A 23,451-nucleotide genomic window follows, 5' to 3' on the forward strand; every position below is an offset into this window, starting at 1 on the left:
AGACTAATTAAATGATGATTGTGCATTGGTGATGAACACATGCTGTTATTGTGCGTTACAGAGGATCAGATGCTGATGTTTTATTGGTTAAAATTATGCCACCATCATTGAGATCAGTGTTTGCTTCAGTTGGGCTCTTGACCTTTGGTTTCTTATGTTAGATATTTCTCTGTGAAAGTACATGTGCTGTTATAAAACAGTGCGATCTGTGCTTTGCAGAAAACTGTTACTAGCTATTAGGCATCAGCCTGTTTATTTCCAAAACAATTTTATGTATTTATTATTAACAAATGTTCAGTTTTTAAATAACCTACCTTGTGGAACCGTTGGTTTAATCACTATAATGAATACATTTCCTAATGTATGTAATAAATATAATTTTTTTTCGAAATCTTTTCCTAATAAGACGCACAGACATCATGACCCAGCATATGAATCTCAACAATGGTGACAATCAACAAAACACTTCAAGTTGAAGTGCATGCTGGGTAACACCATAGTAAAAACTCTGATTATGCACTGTAGCATGAATAATTATTGTAACCACTGTTGAGGATCATATGATAAGTGCTCATGTCTAAAATCCCGAGCCTGTACAATTTTTTCCCCCAATATTTAAGCATTACAATAATATTTGTTTAATAGGACTTTTTTGTAGTTCAGTAATTGCTGAACATAATTTAACAAACCAAAGATAGACACCTTCATGAAGTTAATTAAAATGTTTTAGATAAAAAAAGGGCAATTAAATTTTCTACTTCAAGCTTTTAATTCAGCAATGTGTTAATGTTTACTACGTAACACAACAGCAAGTGTTTAAAAGCAAATTACTTTGAATTATTAAAAGGGTCAAGAGCCAAACTAAAGCAAACACTGATCTCCATGATGGTGGATTCACCACGATTATGGTGACAAAGTTTTTTTTTTTTTTTTTTTTTTTTCTTCCAGTTGATTTCATCCAAGGCTGTGCTTAAAGTCAATTGTATTTCTTGTGTTTCTCTTTTCTTCAGTGATGTTGATTGTTAACAGCAGCTGTTCATCTCTAATGCAGAATTATCATTTAATTAGTCACTTAATTATCTCATTGACTTTAACTCTTTGAGGACTTGGGATTTGACTCAAGACTTGTTTGTGACTTGAAAGGAATGACTTGATTCCTGCTCTGGTGAAATCAGCTGCTGGGTTCATGGGTGGAACAAAAATATGGCAGGACTTTTACTTTCTGACCCCTGGACTCTCCACCTCTGTTTAAAACTGAGGATTTTGTTGTGGGGTTTAAAGGGTTAAATAATTAAGATGAAGAAAAAACAGCATTAAACATACACTGTAAAAAAAATTCCCGTTAAATAACAGTAATTTTCTGGCAGCAGGGGTGCCAGTAAAGTACTGTTAATTTACAGCTCTTGACAATTAATTTACCGCTCTTATTTTTTAACAGTATTTTACCGTAAATTCTACCATGGAAATTAACTCCACTCCCACTGCTTCAAACAGTTCGAGTTTTTAAAACTAGCATTCCTACGATGTTAGTACGATGAACTTATTTCATTTGAGTCCACTGAGAAGGAATATTTCTTAATATAACGATGCAAACACTTAATGTACAGTAATAAAGTAACTAAATACATGAATTTTGCTCAAATCACTGCAGCTCATTGTCAGCTATAGCACACATGTATGTGCTGAAGTAATTAACACAGAGATCACCACTGTATCAGCGACTCCACATTTACTGTGTTTATATAAAGCAGCAGAAGATCAGAATTTGTGGCTCATCATTGACTGAAGCACAGGCTCTACTCTCCTGCACAATGGTGAACAACCAAACTACATTAAACGAACTCTCTTGTGCAAACACACATTAATACAGTCAAGTTCAGTATTTACTCTCATTATCAGTGTATGACTTTGCCTAATTTTTTTTCTATGGATGTTCACAAATATTTTAGTTAAATTAACTTTTTTTTTTCATTTGGTAAATCTGACGTTTACATTTTACAGTATATTACTGTTTTTCCTTGACTTAACGGCAACAAACTGTAGAAAAACACTTTTTTTGCTGGCAAACATTTATTTACGACAAGAAACAGTAGAAAAACAGTCATTTACTGGCAGCAGGGGTGCCAGTAAATAACTGTTTTTCTACAGTTTGTTTCCTGTAAATTAATTACAGTGTATTACTGTTAAATTATGTTTCATTCTGTTTTTTCTTCATCTTAAATCTTTAACCCTTTAAACCCCACAAGAAAATCCTCAGTTTTAAATGAACACTTATAATGTGTGCACACTACAGAGTGTTAGAGTAACACCGAATCAGTGAAGTTAATGAGATAATTCGGTGATTAATTGATGATTGAGCATTAGTGATAAACACCTGCAGAATCACTGAAGCAAAGAGAAACACAAGAACTACAAATTACTTCAACCACAGCCTTAGATGAAATCAACTGAATAAAAGAATACATCAAATCTCTCAAGATCTGATTAAACAACTACTAAAACAGCTTCACCAGATTCACATTACTTACCAGACTGACTTTATTTCTGTCAGATGTCTACAGAAGAACTTATGGAGAGTTAAATAGGTTTAGGTGCTTTTTTCACTACCATGATGGAGATCAGTGTTTACTTAAGTTGGGCTCTTGAACGTGACTTTTCAACAATTAAGTTTTTTTTTTTTTTTTTTACATGCTGTAACAATGTGCCTTTGGAACCTGTTATAGCAAAACAAAAGTGCACAGAAGAAAAAAAAAATCTGATATTGTTGTTTATAGATTGACAAGAACAAATACTATTATTTCTGATCTAATCCCATGTCTCTTCTCTTATTGATACTACAGCATAAGAAGGAACACTGCTGAGCCATACGTTATAAAAGACTGTTAAGAAAATTTCACTCATAATAATAATAAAAAAAACCTTTGTTGAAATTTAGACAGAAACATCAAGAATCAATGTATGAATCACAGCAATGGTGACAATCCATAAAATAAATGAACAGATCAGTTCTGAACATCACAACACATGCTACTAAAACTTAAAACAAATTCAAAATGATAAGCACATAAGAATTCAAGAAAATAAGTGAACAATTCAGTGGCATAATTTATTCATGCCGCAATGCATGCTGGGAGTCATGGATGAGTTTTATCCTGTGCTGGTACCCAGCATGCATTGCATCATAAACCTTTTGATTGTCACCATTGTTGAGATTAATATGCTGATTGTTGATGTCTCTCTTTCAGTGTTGTGAGGACTGCTGCCCAAAATATTTAAAGCTCAAAAATCCATATCCAGATAATCACATTACCGTTCAATCTTATAAATTTGAAGAAACAAACAAAAGAAAAGTGTTATTCACTCACATATTTCAACACCAAATTATTATTTGACTATTATAACAACAAGTCAGTCTATTAGATCATGCCTGACAGAAACAGTCATAATCACTTGATCATCAAGATTAATATTGCTGTAATAGATGTATCATAAAGATACAAATATAGCAATGAAACAAAAGTTGAAATACAAAAGTCAAGGGTCAGGAGCCCAACTAAAGCAAACACTGATCTCCACAATGGTGATGCTAAACGAAACTAAGATTATCATCTACACCCCTGTAATTCTCAATAAGATCTTTTGATCTCTGATCTCTGATCTGATAGAAATAAAGTCAGTCCGGTTAGTAATGAGTGAAGTTGATAAAGCTGTTTGTTGATTGTTTAAATCTTCAGTTGATTTCATCTAAAGCTGTGGCTGAAGTCAGTTGTATTTCTTGTGTTTGTCTTGTTTCTTTTTTCTTCAGTGATTCTACTCATTAACAGCAGCTGTTGATCATTGTCTGAATTCACTCATTAGTTTTCATTCTCTCTGTTAGGTGGACTATATTAGTAAACTTATGTAGGGAATAGTGAATGAGGGAGTAGGGTGTGATTTGAAACACAGCCGCTGAGTGTCGACTGTGAACGTTGTTAATTTACGATATATAGCTGCAGGCTACCTTCTCGAAAACGATGAATATTACCCAGAATGCACTGTTTTACTGAAAAACAGTATGTTACTGTCGAAATTTGGCCGTTTTTTTTACAGCGATTTTTAACAGTTTACACTGTAAAAAAATTTGCCGTTAAATAACAGTAATTTTCTGGCAGCAGGGGTGCCAGTAAAGTACTGGTAATTTACAGCTCTTAACCATTAATTTACCACTCTTATTTTTTAACAGTATTTTACCGTAAATTCTACCATGGAAATTAACTCCACTCCCACTGCTTCAAACAGTTCGAGTTTTTAAAACTAGCATTCCTACGATGTTAGTACTATGAACTTATTTCATTTGAGTTCACTGAGAAGGAATATTTCTTAATATAACGATGCAAACACTTAATGTGCAGTAATAAAGTAACTAAATACATGACTTTTACTCAAATCACTGCAGCTCATTGTCAGCTATAGCATACATGTATGTGCTGAAGTACTTAACACAGAGATCATCACTGTATCAGCGACTCCACATTTACTGTTTTATATAAAGCAGCAAAAGATCAGAATTTGTGGCTCATCATTGACTGAAGCACAGGCTCTACTCTCCAGCACAATGGTGAACTACAAAACTACATTAAACTAAACGATCTCTCTTGTGCAAACACACATTAATACAGTCAAGTTCAGTATTTACTCTCATTATCAGTGTTTGACTTTGCCTAATTTTTTTTCTATGGATGTTCACAAATATTTTAGTTAAATTAACTTGAACTAAATCTTGAACTAAATCTGACGTTTACATTTTACAGTATATTACTGTTTTTCCTTGACTTAATGGCAACAAACTGTAGAAAAACACTTTTTTTTTTGCTGGCAACCATTAATTTACGGCAAGAAACAGTAGAAAAACAGTTATTTACTGGCAGCAGGGGTGCCAGTAAATAACTGTTTTTCTACAGTTTGTTTCCTGTAAATTAATTACAGTTTATTACTGTTAAATTATGTTTCATTCTGTTTTTTCTTCATCTTAAATCTTTAACTCTTTAAACCCCACAAGAAAATCCTCAGTTTTAAATGAACACTTATAATGTGTGCACACTACAGAGTGTTAGAGTAACACTGAATCAGTGAAGTTAATGAGATAATTCGGTGATTAATTGATGATTGAGCATTAATGATAAACACCTGCAGAATCACTGAAGCAAAGAGAAACACAAGATCTACAAATGACTTCAGCCACAGCCTTAGATGAAATCAACTGAATAAAAGAATACATCAAATCTCTCAAGATCTGATTAAACAACTACTAAAACAGCTTCACCAGATTCACATTACTAACCAGACTGACTTTATTTCTGTCAGATGTCTACAGAAGAACTTATGGAGAGTTAAATAGGTTTAGGTGTTTTTTTCACTATCATGATGGAGATCAGTGTTAACTTTAGTTGGGCTCTTGAACGTGACTTTTCAAAAACTAAGTTTTTTTTTTTTTTTTTACATGCTGTAACAATGTGCCTTTGGAACCTGTTATAGCAAAACAAAAGTGCACAGAAGAAAAAATATCTGATATTGTTGTTTTTAGATTGACAAGAACAAATACTATTATTTCTGATCTAATCCTGTGTCTCTTCTCTTATTGAATATTGATACTACAGCATAAGAAGGAACACTGCTGAGACATAAGTGATAAAAAATACTGTTAAGAAAATTTCACTCATAATAAAAAAAAAAAAACCTTTGCTGAAATTTAGACAGAAACAACAAGAATCAGCGTATGAATCACAGCAATGGTGACAATCCACAAAATAAATGAACAGATCAGTTCTGAACATCACAACACATGCTACTAAAACTTAAAACAAATGCAAAATTATAAGCACATAAGAATTCAAGAAAATAAGTGAACAATTCAGTGGCATAATTTATTCATGCCGCAATGCATGCTGGGAGTCATGGATGAGTTTTATCCTGTGCTGGTACCCAGCATGCATTGCATCATAAACCTTTTGATTGTCACCATTGTTGAGATTAATATGCTGATTGTTGATGTCTCTCTTTCAGTGTTGTGAGGACTGCTGCCCAAAATATTTAAAGCTCAAAATTTAGTTAAATCCATATCCAGATAATCACATTACCATTCAATCTTATAAAATTGAAGAAACAAACAAAAGAAAAGTGTTATTCACTCACATATTTCAACACCAAATTATTATTTGACTATTATAGCAACAAGTCAGTCTAGTAGATCATGCCTGACAGAAACAGTCATAATCACTTGACCATCAAGATTAATATTGCTGTAACAGATGTATCATACAGATACAAATATAGCAATGAAACAAGGGTCAGGAGTCCAACTAAAGCAAACACTGATCTCCGCAATGGTGATGCTAAAATAAACTAACATTATCATCTACATCTCTGTAATTCTCAATAAGATCTTTTGATCGCTGATCTGAAAGAAATAAAGTCAGTCCGGTTAGTAATGAGTGAAGTTGATAAAGCTATTTGTTGATTGTTTAAATGTTCAGTTGATTTCATCTAAAGCTGTGGCTGAAGTCAGTTGTATTTCTTGTGTTTGTCTTGTTTCTTTTTTCTTCAGTGATTCTACTCGTTAACAGCAGCTGTTGATCATTGTCTGAATTCACTCATTAGTTTTCATTCTCTCTGTTAGGTGGACTATATTAGTAAACTCATGTAGGGAATAATGAATTTGAGTGTAGGGTGTGATTTGAAACACAGCCGCTGAGTGTCGACTTTGAACATTGTTAATTTACGATATATAGCAGCAGGCTACCTTCTCGAAAATGATGAATATTACCCAGAGTGCACTGTTTTAGTGAAAAAAAGTACGTTACTGTCGAAATTTGGCAGGTTTTTTTACAGCGATTTTTAACAGTGTAATGCACTGTTAAAAATAGCTGTAAAAAAAACGGCCAAAAAAAACGCCCGGTTTTTAACAGTGTAATGAATTCACTGTTAAAAATCGCTGTAAAAAAACGGCCAAATTACGACAGTAAAATACTGTTTTTCATTAAAACAGTGCATTCTGGGTAATATTCATCGTTTTCGAGAAGTAGCCTGCTGCTATATATCGTAAATTAACAACGTTCAAAGTCGACACTCAGCGGCTGTGTTTCAAATCACACCCTACACCCTCATTCACTATTCCCTACATGAGTTTACTAATATAGTCCACCTAACAGAGAGAATGAAAACTAATGAGTGAATTCAGACACTGATCAACAGCTGCTGTTAATGAGTAGAATCACTGAAGAAAAAAAAAAACATAACAAGACAAACACATGAAATACAACTGACTTCAGCCACAGCCTTAGATGAAATCAACTGAACATTTAAATGATCAACAAACAGCTTCACCAACTTCACACATTACTAACCAGACTGACTTTATTTCTGTCAGATCAGAGAACAGAGACCAAAAGATCTTATTGAGAATTAAAGAGATTTAGATGATAATGTTACTGTTTCGTTTAGCGTCACCATTGTGGAGATCAGTGTTTGCTTTAGTTGGGCTCCTGACCATTGACTTTTGCACATTAAATTTTGTTTTATTGCTGTTTTTGTATCTTTATGATGCATCTGTTGCAGCAGTATTAATTTTGGTAGTCAAGTGATTATGGTTATTTCTAACAGGCATGATCTACTAGACTGGCTTAAAGTGTTGCTATAATAATCTAATATTAATTTGGTGTTGAAATATTTGAGTGAATGACACTTCAATTTTGTAAGATTGAAAAGTAGTGTGATAACCAGTATTTATGGATTTAACGACTAGTTTTAGTTAAATAGTATTTCGGGCAGCAGTCCCCACAACACTCAAAGAGAGAAATCAACAATCAGCATATGAATCTCAACAATGGTGACAATCAAAAGGTTCATGATGCAATGCATGCTGGGTACCAGCACAGGATAAAACTCATCCATGATTCCCAGCATGCATTGCAGCATGAATAAATTATGCCCCTGAATTGTTCACTTATTTTCTTGAATTCTTATGTGCTTATAATTTTGCATTTGTTTTAAGTTTTAGTAGCATGTGTTGTGATGTTCACAATTGATCTGTTCATTTATTTTGTGTATTGTCACCATTGTAGTGATTCATATGCTGATTCTTGATGTTTCTGTCTAAATTTCAGCAAAGGTTTTTTTTTTTTATTATTATGAGTTAAATTTTCTTAACAGTCTTTCATAACTTATGGCTCAGCAGTGTTCCTTCTTATGCTGTAGTATCAATATTCAATAAGAGAAGAGACACGGGATTAGATCAGAAATAATAGTATTTGTTCTTGTCAATCTATAAACAACAACATCAGATTTTTTTTCTTCTGTGTATTTTTGTTTTGCTACACTGTCATACACTGATAATGAGAGTAAATACTGAACTTGACTGTATTAATGTGTGTTTGCAAAAGAGAGATCGTTTAGTTTAATGTAGTTTTGTTGTTCACCATTGTGCTGGAGAGTAGAGCCTGTGCTTCAGTCAATGATGAGCCACAAATTCTGATTTTCTGCTGCTTTATATAAACACAGTGAATGTGGAGTCGCTGATACAGTGATGATCTCTGTGTTAAGTGCTTCAGCACATACATGTGTGCTATAGCTGACAATGAGCTGCAGTGATTTGAGTAAAAGTCATGTATTTAGTTACTTTATTACTGCACATTAAGTGTAAGAAATATTCCTTCTCAGTGGACTCAAATGAAATAAGTTCATAGTACTAACATCGTGGGAATGCTAGTTTAAAAACTCGAACTGTTTGAAGCAGTGAGAGTGGAGTTAATTTCCATGGTAGAATCTACAGTAAAATACTGTTAAAAAATAAGAGTGGTAAATTAATGGTTAAGAGCTGTAATTTAACAGTACTTTACTGGCACCCCTGCTGCCAGAAAATTACTGTTATTTAATGGCAAAAAATTTTACAGTGTTGTTAAAAATCGCTGTAAAAAACGGCCAAATTTCGACAGTAACATACTGTTTTTCAGTAAAACAGTGCATTCTGGGTAATATTCATCGTTTTCGAGAAGGTAGCCTGCTGCCATATATCGTAAATTAACTACGTTCAAAGTCGACACTCAGCGGCTGTGTTTCAAATCACACCCTACTCACTCATTCACTATTCCCTACATGAGTTTACTAATATAGTCCACCTAACAGAGAGAATGAAAACTAATGAGTGAATTCAGACAATGATCAACAGCTGCTGTTAACCCCTTACTAGTAACCCCCCTTTTTTGGCATGGAGACCGAAATTACATACCCAAAATAAAAAGGTTTCTGCTCATGATTCTTTCTGACTAGATACATAATCAACCTTTGTTCACAAAGCTGACACTTTAAAGTTTACTGTTCAGGAATCAGAATCACTCTGTTATGATAATAGAGATATATAAGCTCAAACATAAAAACAAAAATAAAAAATATTAAAAACATATGTTTTAAATGTATTTTAAAAAATGTTGATGTAGGAAATGAGTTTGAAAACACAGTATAGCTAAGGCCACAAGTCTTCCAAGACTTCATAAAAATTTCATAATCGTATCTGTAAAACTGTGAATTTTATGAAATATTTTCTAAGGCCATGTCATGTGTGTTTTTAGAGAAGGCTAATCAGATTGATTTATGGCCCTTGTCATCTCTGTAAGATCTCACATGTAAAAATTCCTGTGCTCTTTGTGTATGTTTCACTGTTGAAAACTGCCCGAATCATGATTGTATTGTTCTCACCAAACGGTTCTTTCACACCTCCACCAGGTATGACACATTATCCGCATTATTCTTTTATCATTATTCTTTTGTTTTTATCCCACCTTTATTAGCCTTGATTGTGGTTTTTCAGGCTTTACAAAGCAACAAAGCAGCGATCTCACTTCAGTCTCTCTTTGCATTTAGCCCTTATTTATCAAAAGTCTTACTATAAAAATACAACAAAACATTTTCTTACGACCTTACGTGAATTATTGAGACAAAATGCATTATGAAGAAGAAAAGCACCTGCTATTAGTAGCATTGGTGCTAAAGTTAGCATCAAGCTACATCTGACAATTTATGAAATTATTAGTACACTTTTACTCAAAACTCACTTTAAACCCTGATCGAGTGTTTATAATAACTTCCTTTAGCGATCAGGGGTGGAATTTGGTCGTTTACTGTTGTAAAAATATGTTATTTGTAGCCTTTTTCATCGCTGCACAAGTTAGCATTTCCGATGTACATTTTCGATTTTTTTTATAAAAACGCCCCAGATCTCAAGAAATTCTCATACCAAGCTTTACTATCGTAATCACGGATTTATTATTCGGATATTTTGTGTGTACAGAGGTGTTTCAGTCTTGTTTTGGCCAGATAACTACCAGGAAGTGTGCAGGAAGCATGTGACACGATGGGGCGGTGTCCAGATATGAAACTCTAAGATTGACGTTTGAAAGACCCAATCAGAGTCTGAGACACACACCACACGTGCTGTGACTAATGCACGCACACAGATCGCTGGGAGAGGCTGTTTATCATCTGATCGCGTAAATCCGTGGAAAATGAATAGATATGACGATTCTGTCTGAAGAAATATGAAGTAAACATCAGTAAATATATCCATATATCTCCGCAGATATGCATCTTTGGTCTAAAAATCCTTATTGACGCTGTTCAGTGAGTCTTTGTGAACACAAATAAACCGCTGCTGACGTGACTGAATATGAGTGAGTTGTGAATTTATATTCAAAATGTGGCATAATACGGATTTATTATTTTGCACTCCTGACATAAATCACTAAATATCTGTCACTGCAACAATGTTTTATCAAAATATTGGTCAAATATCGAAGCTTGAGTCTTTAAACTTTCCATTGATGCACAGTTTGTCCAGATGAAGTAAGACAGTGATGTTTAATGTGCTGTGAAAGTGAAACAATAATAAACTGGGGCCGTCAGCGATGTTTGCACGTAAAGGGGTTAATGAGTAGAATCACTGAAGAAAAAAGAAACAAGACAAACACAAGAAAGACAACTGACTTCAGCCACAGCTTTAGATGAAATCAACTGAAGATTTAAACAATCAACAAACAGCTTTATCAACTTCACTCATTACTAACCGGACTGACTTTATTTCTATCAGATCAGAGATCAGAGATCAAAAGATCTTATTGAGAATTACAGAGGTGTAGATGATAATCTTAGTTTCGTTTAGCATCACCATTGTGGAGATCAGTGTTTGCTTTAGTTGGGCTCCTGACCCTTGACTTTTGTACTTCAACTTTTGTTTCATTGCTATATTTGTATCTTTATGATACATCTATTACAGCAATATTAATCTTGATGATCAAGTGATTATGACTGTTTCTGTCGGGCATGATCTACTAGACTGACTTGTTGTTATAATAGTCAAATAATAATTTGGTGTTGAAATATGTGAGTGAATAACACTTTTCTTTAGTTTGTTTCTTCAAATTTATAAGATTGAACGGTAATGTGATTATCTGGATATGGATTTTTGAGCTTTAAATATTTTGGGCAGCAGTCCTCACAACACTGAAAGAGAGACATCAACAATCAGCATATTAATCTCAACAATGGTGACAATCAAAAGGTTTATGATGCAATGCATGCTGGGTACCAGCACAGGATAAAACTCATCCATGACTCCCAGCATGCATTGCAGCATGAATAAATTATGCCACTGAATTGTTCACTTATTTTCTTGAATTCTTATGTGCTTATCATTTTGCATTTGTTTTAAGTTTTAGGAGCATGTGTTGTGATGTTCAGAACTGATCTGTTCATTTATTTTGTGGATTGTCACCATTGCTGTGATTCATACGCTGATTCTTGATGTTTCTGTCTAAATTTTAACAAAGGTTTTTGTTATGAGTGAAATTTTCCTAGCAGTCTTTTATAACTTATGGCTCAGCAGTGTTCCTTCTTATGCTGTAGTATCAATATTCAATAAGAGAAGAGACACGGGATTAGATCAGAAATAATAGTATTTGTTCTTGTCAATCTATAAACAACAACATCAGATTTTTTTTTCTTCTGTGTACTTTTGTTTTGCTATAACAGGTTCCAAAGGCGCATTGTTATAGCATGTAAAAAAAAAAAAAAAAAAAAAACCTTATTTGTTGAAAAGTCACGTTCAAGAGCCCAACTAAAGTAAACACTGATCTCCATCATGGTAGTGAAAAAAACACCTAAACCTATTTAACTCTCCATAAGTTCTTCTGTAGACATCTGACAGAAATAAAGTCAGTCTGGTAAGTAATGTGAATCTGGTGAAGCTGTTTTAGTAGTTGTTTAATCAGATCTTGAGAGATTTGATGTATTCTTTTATTCAGTTGATTTCATCTAAGGCTGTGGTTGAAGTAATTTGTAGTTCTTGTGTTTCTCTTTGCTTCAGTGATTCTGCAGGTGTTTATCACTAATGCTCAATCATCAATTAATCACCGAATTATCTCATTAACTTCACTGATTCGGTGTTACTCTAACACTCTGTAGTGTGCACACATTATAAGTGTTCATTTAACACTGAGGATTTTCTTGTGGGGTTTAAAGGGTTAAAGATTTAAGATGAAGAAAAAACAGCATGAAACATAATTTAACAGTAATAAACTGTAATTAATTTACAGGAAACAAACTGTAGAAAAACAGTTATTTACTGGCACCCCTGCTGCCAGTAAATGACTGTTTTTCTACTGTTTCTTGCCGTAAATAAATGTTTGCCAGCAAAAAAAGTGTTTTTCTACAGTTTGTTGCCGTTAAGTCAAGGAAAAACAGTAATATACTGTAAAATGTAAACGTCAGATTTACCAAATGAAAAAAAAAGTTAATTTAACTAAAATATTTGTGAACATCCATAGAAAAAAAATTAGGCAAAGTCATACACTGATAATGAGAGTAAATACTGAACTTGACTGTATTAATGTGTGTTTGCACAAGAGAGATCGTTTAGTTTAATGTAGTTTGGTTGTTCACCATTGTGCAGGAGAGTAGAGCCTGTGCTTCAGTCAATGATGAGCCACAAATTCTGATCTTCTGCTGCTTTATATAAACACAGTAAATGTGGAGTCGCTGATACAGTGATGATCTCTGTGTTAAGTACTTCAGCACATACATGTGTGCTATAGCTGACAATGAGCTGCAGTGATTTGAGTAAAAGTCATGTATTTAGTTACTTTATTACTGCACATTAAGTGTTTGCATCGTTATATTAAGAAATATTCCTTCTCAGTGGACTCAAATGAAATAAGTTCATAGTACTAACATCGTAGGAATGCTAGTTTTAAAAACTCGAACTGTTTGAAGCAGTGGGAGTGGAGTTAATTTCCATGGTAGAATTTACGGTAGGGGTGCCAGTAAAGTACTGTTAATTTACACCTCTTAACCATTAATTTACCGCTCTTATTTTTTAACAGTATTTTACCATAAATTCTACCATGGAAATTAACTCCACTCCCACTGCTTCAAACAGTTCGAGTTTTTAAAACTAGCATTCCTACGATGTTAGTACTATGAACTTATTTCATTTGAGTCCACTGAGAAGGAATATTTCTTACACTTAATGTGCAGTAATAAAGTACACTGTAAAACCCGACAAGTTAACTTAACTCAAATCGTTTGAGTAAACCGATTGCCTTGACTGTAATACCTGACAAGTAAACTTAACTCAAACGGTTTGAGTAAACAGATATCCTTAAGTTATGTTAACTCAAACCGTTTGAGGAAACCGATTGCCTTAAACCATTTAAGTTGAAAAAACTAACAGTTATGAGTACTCTGAACTTAATTCAGTTGAGTTCACTGAAAGAAGATATACATTGCAATTAAGTGATTAAGTGATTAATTGAGCTTTAGTGATGAACACCTGCTGTTAACAAACAGAATTACTGAAGAAAAGAGAGAAAGGAACAACAGCTGACTTCAGACACAGCCTCACTCAAACCTGACAAGTTATGTTAACTCAAACCGTTTGAGGAAACTGATTGCCTTAAACCATTTAAGTTCAAAAAACTAATAGTTACGAGTACTCTGAACTTAATTCAGTTGAGTTCATTGAAAGAAGATATACATTGCAATTAAGTAATTAAGTGATTAACTAAGTGCTGATTGAGAATTAGTGATGAACAGCTGCTGTTAACAAACAGAATCACTGAAGAAAAGAGAAACACAAGAACTACTACAACTGACTTCAGACACAGACTTAGATGAAATCAACTGAAATAAAATACATGAAATCTCTCAAGATCTGATTAAACAACCCCACAAACAGCATCACCAGCTCCACTTATTAATAACCAGACTGACTTTATTTCTGTCAGACGTCTACAGAAGATCTTATTGAGAATGAACTAAGGTTTAGATGTTGATTTATTGTTTCATTTGAAGTAACCATGTTAGAGATCAGTGTCTGCTTTAGTTGGGCTCTTGACCCTTGATTTCTGTCTTAGTCTTTTCTCTGGCTGTTATAACCATGTGTTTCTAAAACACATTTGTTGTAACTCAAAAGCCCAGAAGAAATGCCATCAGGTGTTCACCTGTACCTACATGTAGATTGTTGTAAGTTATAGGTTTGATGATAATTTTTCATTATTATTCACAAATATTGATCTATACAGAGTCTAATCTCTGATTAAACAAATGTGTAATTAGTAGAAGTGGACCTAATAAAAATGACACTAAGAGCCAGTGATTCTGTGATAATCAGTTAATATAAAAATTATTTCATAAACATTTTGTACACATACATTTGTCTTCTATGCCAGTAGCTCGTCACACACAGACATCAATAATCAGAATATGAACCTCAACAATGGTGACAAAAAAAACATGCTGCAATGCATGCTGGGTACAATTGTAGTACAAAACTCATCCATGGCTCCCAGCATGCTCTGCAGCATTTTTTTATTTTTTTATTTTATGGTCACCATTGTTGAGGTTCATATTCTGATTATTGATGTCTGTGTGTGACTAACTGACACCAGAGAAGACCAAACTGTTTGGAAAGTCTTTGTATTAACTGATTATTACAGAACCACTGGCTCTAAGAATCACTTTTACTATAGTCAAATTAATTACACAACCCATATTTCATCAGAGATTAGACTCCTAGCAGTTGCATAATTATATATATAATTGGTTGTTATACCAATATAAAGTATAACAACCTACAGCTAGATACAGGTTAACACCTGATGGCATTTCTTCTGGGCTTTTGAGTTACAACAAATGTGTTTTAGGAACACATGGTTATAACAGCCAGAGAAAAGACTAAGACAGAAGTCAAGGGTCAAGAGCCCAACTAAAGCAAACACTGATCTCTAACATGGTTACTTCAAATGAAACAATAAATCAACATCTAAACCTTAGTTCATTCTCAATAAGATCTTCTGTAGACGTCTGACAGAAATAAAGTCAGTCTGGTTATTAATAAGTGGAGCTGGTGATGCTGTTTGTTCGGTTGTTTAATCAGATCTTGAGAGATTTCATGTATTTTATTTCAGTTGATTTCATCTAAGTCTGTGTCTGAAGTCAGTTGTAGTAGTTCTTGTGTTTCTCTTTTCTTCAGTGATTCTGTTTGTTAACAGCAGCTGTTCATCACTAATTCTCAATCAGCACTTAGTTAATCACTTAATTACTTGAATGCAAAGTTTTAAAACTTACAGGGTTTAAATCAAGGCAATCTGTTTACTCAAACGGTTTGAGTTAAGTTAACTTGTCGGGTTTTACAGTGTAACTAAATACATGACTTTTACTCAAATCACTGCAGCTCATTGTCAGCTGTATTACACATGTATGTGCTGAAGTACACTGTAAAAAATTTTGCCGTTAAATAACAGTAATTTTCTGGCAGCAGGGGTGCCAGTAAAGTACTGTTAATTTACAGCTCTTAACCATTAATTTACCACTCTTATTTTTTAACAGTATTTTACCGTAAATTCTACCATGGAAATTAACTCCACTCCCACTGCTTCAAACAGTTCGAGTTTTTAAACTAGCATTCCTACGATGTTAGTACTATGAACATATTTCATTTGAGTCCACTGAGAAGGAATATTTCTTACACTTAATGTGCAGTAATAAAGTAACTAAATACATGACTTTTACTCAAATCACTGCAGCTCATTGTCAGCTGTATTACACATGTATGTGCTGAAGTACTTAACACAGAGATCACCACTGTATCAGCGACTCCACATTTACTGCCTTTATATAAAGCAGCAGAAAAATTAGAATTTGTGGCTCATCATTGACTGAAGCACAGGCTCTACTCTCCAGCACAATGGTGAACAACAAAACTACATTAAACTAAACGATCTCTCTTGTGCAAACACACATTAATACAGTCAAGTTCAGTATTTACTCTCATTATCAGTGTATGACTTTGCCTAATTTTTTTTCTATGGATGTTCACAAATATTTTAGTTAAATTAACTTATTTTTCATTTGGTAAATCTGACGTTTACATTTTACAGTATATTACTGTTTTTCCTTGACTTGACGGCAAAAAACTGTAGAAAAACACTTTTTTTTGCTGGCAACCATTAATTTACGGCAAGAAACAGTAGAAAAACAGTTATTTACTGGCAGCAGGGGTGCCAGTAAATAACTGTTTTTCTACAGTTTGTTTCCTGTAAATTAATTACAGTTTATTACTGTTAAATTATGTTTCATTCTGTTTTTTCTTCATCTTAAATCTTTAACCCTTTAAACCCCACAAGAAAATCCTCAGTTTTAAATGAACACTTATAATGTGTGCACACTACAGAGTGTTAGAGTAACACTGAATCAGTGAAGTTAATGAGATAATTCGGTGATTAATTGATGATTGAGCATTAGTGATAAACACCTGCAGAATCACTGAAGGAAAGAGAAACACAAGAACTACAAATGACTTCAGCCACAGCCTTAGATGAAATCAACTGAATAAAAGAATACATCAAATCTCTCAAGATCCGATTAAACAACTACTAAAACAGCTTCACCAGATTCACATTACTTACCAGACTGACTTTATTTCTGTCAGATGTCTACAGAAGAACTTATGGAGAGTTAAATAGGTTTAGGTGTTTTTTTCACTACCATGATGGAGATCAGTGTTTACTTTAGTTGGACTCTTGAACGTGACTTTTCAACAACTAAGTTTTTTTTTTTTTTTTCATGCTGTAACAATGCGCCTTTGGAACCTGTTATAGCAAAACAAAAGTACACAGAAGAAAAAAAAATCTGATATTGTTGTTTATAGATTGACAAGAACAAATACTATTATTTCTGATCTAATCCCGTATCTCTTCTCTTATTGAATATTGATACTACAGCATGAGAAGGAACACTGCTGAGCCATAAGTTATGAAAGACTGTTAAGAAAATGTCACTCATAATAAATAAAAAAAAAAAACCTTTGCTGAAATTTAGACAGAAATATCAAGAATCAGCGTATGAATCACAACAATGGTGACAATCCATAAAATAAATGAACAGATCATTTCTAAACATCACAACACATGCTACTAAAACTTAAAACAAATGCAAAATTATAAGCACATAAGAATTCAAGAAAATAAGTGAACAATTCAGGGGCATAATTTATTCATGCCGCAATGCATGCTGGGAATCATGGATGAGTTTTATCCTGTGCTGGTACCCAGCATGCATTGCATCATGAACCTTTTGATTGTCACCATTGTTGAGATTCATATGCTGATTGTTGATTTCTCTCTTTGAGTGTTGTGGGGACTGCTGCCCGAAATACTTTTTAACTAAAACTAGTCGTTAAATCCATAAATACTGGTTATCACACTACTTTTCAATCTTACTAAATTGAAGTGTCATTGACTCAAATATTTCAACACCAAATTAATGTTTGATTATTATAGCAACACTTTAAGTCAGTCTAGAAGATCATGCCTGTTAGAAACAACCATAATCACTTGACTATCAAAATTAATACTGCTGTAACAGATGCATCATAAAGATACAAATACAGCAATAAAACAAAATGTAAAGTGTAAAAGTCAATGGTCAGGAGCCCAACTAAAGCAAACACTGATCTCCACAATGGTGACGCTAAACAAAACAGTAACATTATCATCTAAATCTCTTTAATTCTCAATAAGATCTTTTGATCTCTGTTCTCTGATCTGACAGAAATAAAGTCAGTCTGGTTAGTAATGTGTGAAGTTGGTGAAGCTGTTTGTTGATCGTTTAAATCTTCAGTTGATTTCATCTAAGGCTGTGGCTGAAGTCAGTTGTATTTCATGTGTTTGTCTTGTTATGTTTTTTTTTTTCTTCAGTGATTCTACTCATTAACAGCAGCTGTTGATCAGTGTCTGAATTCACTCATTCTTGTTCATTCTCTCTGTTAGGTGGACTATATTAGTAAACTCATGTAGGGAATAGTGAATGAGGGTGTAGGGTGTGATTTGAAACAAAGCCGCTGAGTGTCGAATTTGAACGTTGTTATTTTACGATATATAGCAGCAGGCTACTTCTCGAAAACGATGAATATTACCCAGAATGCACTGTTTAAATGAAAAACAGTATTTTACTGTCGAAATTTGGCCATTTTTTTACAGCAATTTTTAACAGTGTACTTAACACAGAGGTCACCACTGTATCAGCGACTCCACATTTACTGCCTTTATATAAAGCAGCAGAAAATCAGAATTTGTGGCTCATCATTGACTGAAGCACCGGCTCTACCCTACAGCACAATGGTGAACAACAAAACTACATTAAACTAAACGATCTCTCTTTTGCAAACACACATTAATACAGTCAAGTTCAGTATTTACTCTCATTATCAGTGTATGACTTTGCCTAATTTTTTTTCTATGGATGTTCACAAATATTTTAGTTAAATTAACTTATTTTTCATTTGGTAAATCTGACGTTTACATTTTACAGTATATTACTGTTTTTCCTTGACTTGACGGCAAAAAACTGTAGAAAAACACTTTTTTTTTGCTGGCAACCATTAATTTACGGCAAGAAACAGTAGAAAAACAGTTATTTACTGGCAGCAGGGGTGCCAGTAAATAACTGTTTTTCTACAGTTTGTTTCCTGTAAATTAATTACAGTTTATTACTGTTAAATTATGTTTCATTCTGCTTTTTCTTCATCTTAAATCTTTAACCCTTTAAACCCCACAAGAAAATCCTCAGTTTTAAATGAACACTTATAATGTGTGCACACTACAGAGTGTTAGAGTAACACTGAATCAGTGAAGTTAATGAGATAATTCGGTGATTAATTGATGATTGAGCATGAGTGATAAACACCTGCAGAATCACTGAAGGAAAGAGAAACACAAGAACTACAAATGACTTCAGCCACAGCCTTAGATGAAATCAACTGAATAAAAGAATACATCAAATCTCTCAAGATCTGATTAAACAACTACTAAAACAGCTTCACCAGATTCACATTACTAACCAGACTGACTTTATTTCTGTCAGATGTCTACAGAAGAACTTATGGAGAGTTAAATAGGTTTAGGTGTTTTTTCACTACCATGATGGAGATCAGTGTTTACTTTAGTTGGGCACTTGAACGTGACTTTTCAACAACTAAGGTTTTTTTTTTTTTTTTTTTCATGCTGTAACAATGTGCCTTTGGAACCTGTTATAGCAAAACAAAAGTACACAGAAGAAAAAAATCTGATATTGTTGTTTATAGATTGACAAGAACAAATACTATTATTTCTGATCTAATCCCGTATCTCTTCTCTTATTGAATATTGATACTACAGCATGAGAAGGAACACTGCTGAGCCATAAGTTATGAAAGAATGTTAAGAAAATGTCACTCATAATAAAAAAAAACCTTTGCAGAAATTTAGACAGAAATATCAAGAATCAGTGTATGAATCACAACAATGGTGACAATCCACAAAATAAATGAACAGATCAGTTCTGAACATCACAACACATGCTACTAAAACAAATGCAAAATGATAAGCACATACGAATTCAAGAAAATAAGTGAACAATTCAGGGGCGTAATTTATTCATGCCGCAATGCATGCTGGGAATCATGGATGAGTTTTATCCTGTGCTGTTACCCAGCATGCATTGCATCATGAACCTTTTGATTGTCACCATTGTTGAGATTCATATGCTGATTGTTGATTTCTCTCTTTGAGTGTTGTGGGGACTGCTGCCCGAAATACTTTTTAACTAAAACTAGTCGTTAAATCCATAAATACTGGTTATCACACTACTTTTCAATCTTACTAAATTGAAGTGTCATTCACTCAAAAATTTCAACACCAAATTAATATATGATTATTATAGCAACACTTTAAGTCAGTCTAGTAGATCATGCCTGTTAGAAACAACCATAATCACTTGACTATCAAAATTAATACTGCTGTAACAGATGCATCATAAAGATACAAATACAGCAATAAAACAAAATGTAAAGTGTAAAAGTCAATGGTCAGGAGCCCAACTAAAGCAAACACTGATCTCCACAATGGTGACGCTAAACGAAACAGTAACATTATCATCTAAATCTCTTTAATTCTCAATAAGATCTTTTGATCTCTGTTCTCTGATCTGACAGAAATAAAGTCAGTCTGGTTAGTAATGTGTGAAGTTGGTGAAGCTGTTTGTTGATCGTTTAAATCTTCAGTTGATTTCATCTAAGGCTGTGGCTGAAGTCAGTTGTATTTCATGTGTTTGTCTTGTTATGTTTTTTTTTTCTTCAGTGATTCTACTCATTAACAGCAGCTGTTGATCATTGTCTGAATTCTCTCATTAGTGTTCATTCTCTCTGTCAGGTGGACTATATTAGTAAACTCATGTAGGGAATAGTGAATGAGGGTGTAGGGTGTGATTTGAAACACTGCCGCTGAGTGTCGAATTTGAACGTTGTTATTTTACGATATATAGCAGCAGGCTACTTCTCGAAAACGATGAATATTACACAGAATGCACTGCTTAAATGAAAAACAGTATTTTACTGTCGAAATTTGGCCGTTTTTTACAGCGATTTTTAACAGTGCAGTAATAAACTGTAATTAATTTACAGGAAACAAACTGTAGAAAAACAGTTATTTATTAAATAACTGTTTTTCTACAGTTTGTTGCCGTTAATTAATGGTTGCCAGCAAAAAAAAAAAGTGTTTTTCTACAGTTTGTTGCCGTTAAGTTAAGGAAAAACAGTAACATACTGTAAAATGAAAACGTCAGCTTTACCAACAAAAAAAAAAGTTAATTTAACTAAAATATTTGTGAACATCCATAGAAAAAAAAAATATGCAAAGTCATACACTGATAATGAGAGTAAATACTGAACTCGACTGTATTAATGTGTGTTTGCACAAGAGAGATCTGTTAATGTAGTTTTGTTGTTCACTATTGTGATTGTGCTGGAGAGTAGAGCATGTGCTTCAGTCAATAATGAGCCACAAATTCTGATCTTCTGCTGCTTTATATAAAGGCAGTAAATGTGGAGTCACTGATACAGTGGTGATTTCTGTGTTAAGTACTTCAGCAAATACATGTATGCTAGAGATGACAATGAGCTGCAGTGATTTGAGTAAAAGTCATGCATTTAGTTTCTTTACTAATACACTTTAAGTGTTTTCATTTTCATATTAAGAAATATTCCTTCTCAGTGTACTCAAATGAAAGAAGTTCATAGTACTAACATCATAGGAATGCTAGCTTTTAAACTCGAACTGTTTGAAGCAGTGGGAGTGGAGTTCATTTCCATGGTATAATTTACGGTAAAATATTGTAAAAAAATAAAAAAATAAAAAAATAAGAGTGGTAAATTAATGGTTGAAAGCTGTAAATTAACAGTACTTTACTGGCACCCCTGCTGCCAGTAAATTACTGTTATTTAACGGCACAATTTTTTACAGTGTAGTGGTTTTGAAATGCACACTGAGTTCACAGAAATTGGTGATCTTCTTTTTAATATGTGGCTCAAGTATTGCTAGCAAAGCATCAAACTGAGTCACTGACATTCTTAAGTAAACTTGAATCACCTGGGATAATCTCACTGCTCCTGAGGGGGAACGCTCCGTACTCTCTATATCTCTGTATTGGATGGACCCAATATTTCCTTTCATTTACTTTTTTTAAGAAGTGAGAGGACAATAAAATTATCCTCACTGCTTGACGACTCCATTTAGCGCTGGTTTGCAATTTTTTCATAATAGATTTAATTAATACGCTTCGGACTCTGTGTAAGGTTTCTGTGCATGACAGATTTTAAGGATTTCGAAAGCGAAAAAATGCATATGAACATTTCGGATTCAGTGTGCAGAGACCTTAACTTGCACAACACTGTTCATAAATGATTTGAGTAATGGTTACCCCAATGAACATGGTTTTAATTTATAAAAATTATTTTATCACATCAGATATACCTTCTGTTTAACTGGGGTGTAGTTGTGAATAATGGCCCTGATTTCCAGTTGTTCGCCGCGCACAGCTGAGTAAGGCATCTTTAGGTCAATGAAAAGCGGCTTAAAAACAACCATCTCCTTAGGTTCTGCCACACAGATGCCTTTGAGGAGGAACACAGACACACAGAAGGATTTAAAGCAGCAGCTCCTGGATGATGATGATGATGATGATAATTATGATGATGTTTTTCAGAGCATGTATTGTGTGTTTGCAGCTTCTCCTTACCAAGTGTTGGTGACAGACTGACAGCCAAGATCTGCCAGGTAGTGATAGAGTATTTGAGACAGATCACTTTTGGGACGGATGTTGTTCCACTGGAATATGAGGAAGAGACAAGTAAAGATGATAACTTCTGATGTACTCCTCTAAGGTATGTTTACTATCAGAAGGAGTTAAGTCAAGTTTTATAGTGTCAAAGAAGCTTTACAGTAAACAACAAACAGAAGAAATTGTCACTGTCATAAATTTCTTTACCCAGGAATCATTAATTCAGTGACAATAATAACGCACCTCTACAGGAAATAGTGCAGTGGCTTCATTCAGTTTAATAATTCAGTAACGGAATTTGATAGTATCAAATAGAACTAAATCAAAGATGTTTCGAAAATGAATTAAAGTCTTAAAGGTGAGTAAACATGAGGGTGACTAAATTAAATTTCATTTTAGGGTGAACTATCCCTTTAACTCACAGCTTTTGTCTAAAAGTTTCCTACTTACCTTTTACCAGGAAAGGGTAGATCAACCTCTTCCCAAAGCCAGCTCTCAGGGAATTGTGTACGGGATACAATCTCTTCAGAGTCTGTGTAATAGGCATCTTCATCATCACCTGTTTTGACAGATAAAATAATAAATTAATTAGACACTTTAGAGCAAATGAACATGCAATAAAGTCAAACCAAATACAAAAACAGTACAAATAGCTTAAAATAAGAATCAGTTAATATAGAGATAATGCTTTTTGTCATTCTTCCCAACAACTGTCCATTTTTACTGTTACACAGAATTAAGTCAAGTTAACACCAATATGACTGCTCTGTGAGG

The 23,451-nt window shown here is 33.7% G+C and overlaps 1 protein-coding gene across 1 annotated transcript in view; it reads right to left on the minus strand.

Moving 5' to 3' along the window:
* LOC113049957 (complement C3-like) overlaps positions 1-23,451 on the minus strand; it is a 149,971-nt gene that overhangs the window by 55,425 nt on the left and 71,095 nt on the right. The window contains exons 18-20 of the mRNA XM_026212713.1: positions 23,128-23,236; positions 22,636-22,724; positions 22,371-22,510 (exon numbers count right to left, since the gene is read on the minus strand). Coding sequence (XP_026068498.1) covers positions 22,371-22,510; positions 22,636-22,724; positions 23,128-23,236 — 338 coding nt within the window. The remainder of the gene's footprint in view (positions 1-22,370; positions 22,511-22,635; positions 22,725-23,127; positions 23,237-23,451) is intronic.

Source organism: Carassius auratus, chromosome 1, assembly GCF_003368295.1.
Source record: "Carassius auratus strain Wakin chromosome 1, ASM336829v1, whole genome shotgun sequence".
Lineage (NCBI taxonomy): Eukaryota > Metazoa > Chordata > Actinopteri > Cypriniformes > Cyprinidae > Carassius > Carassius auratus.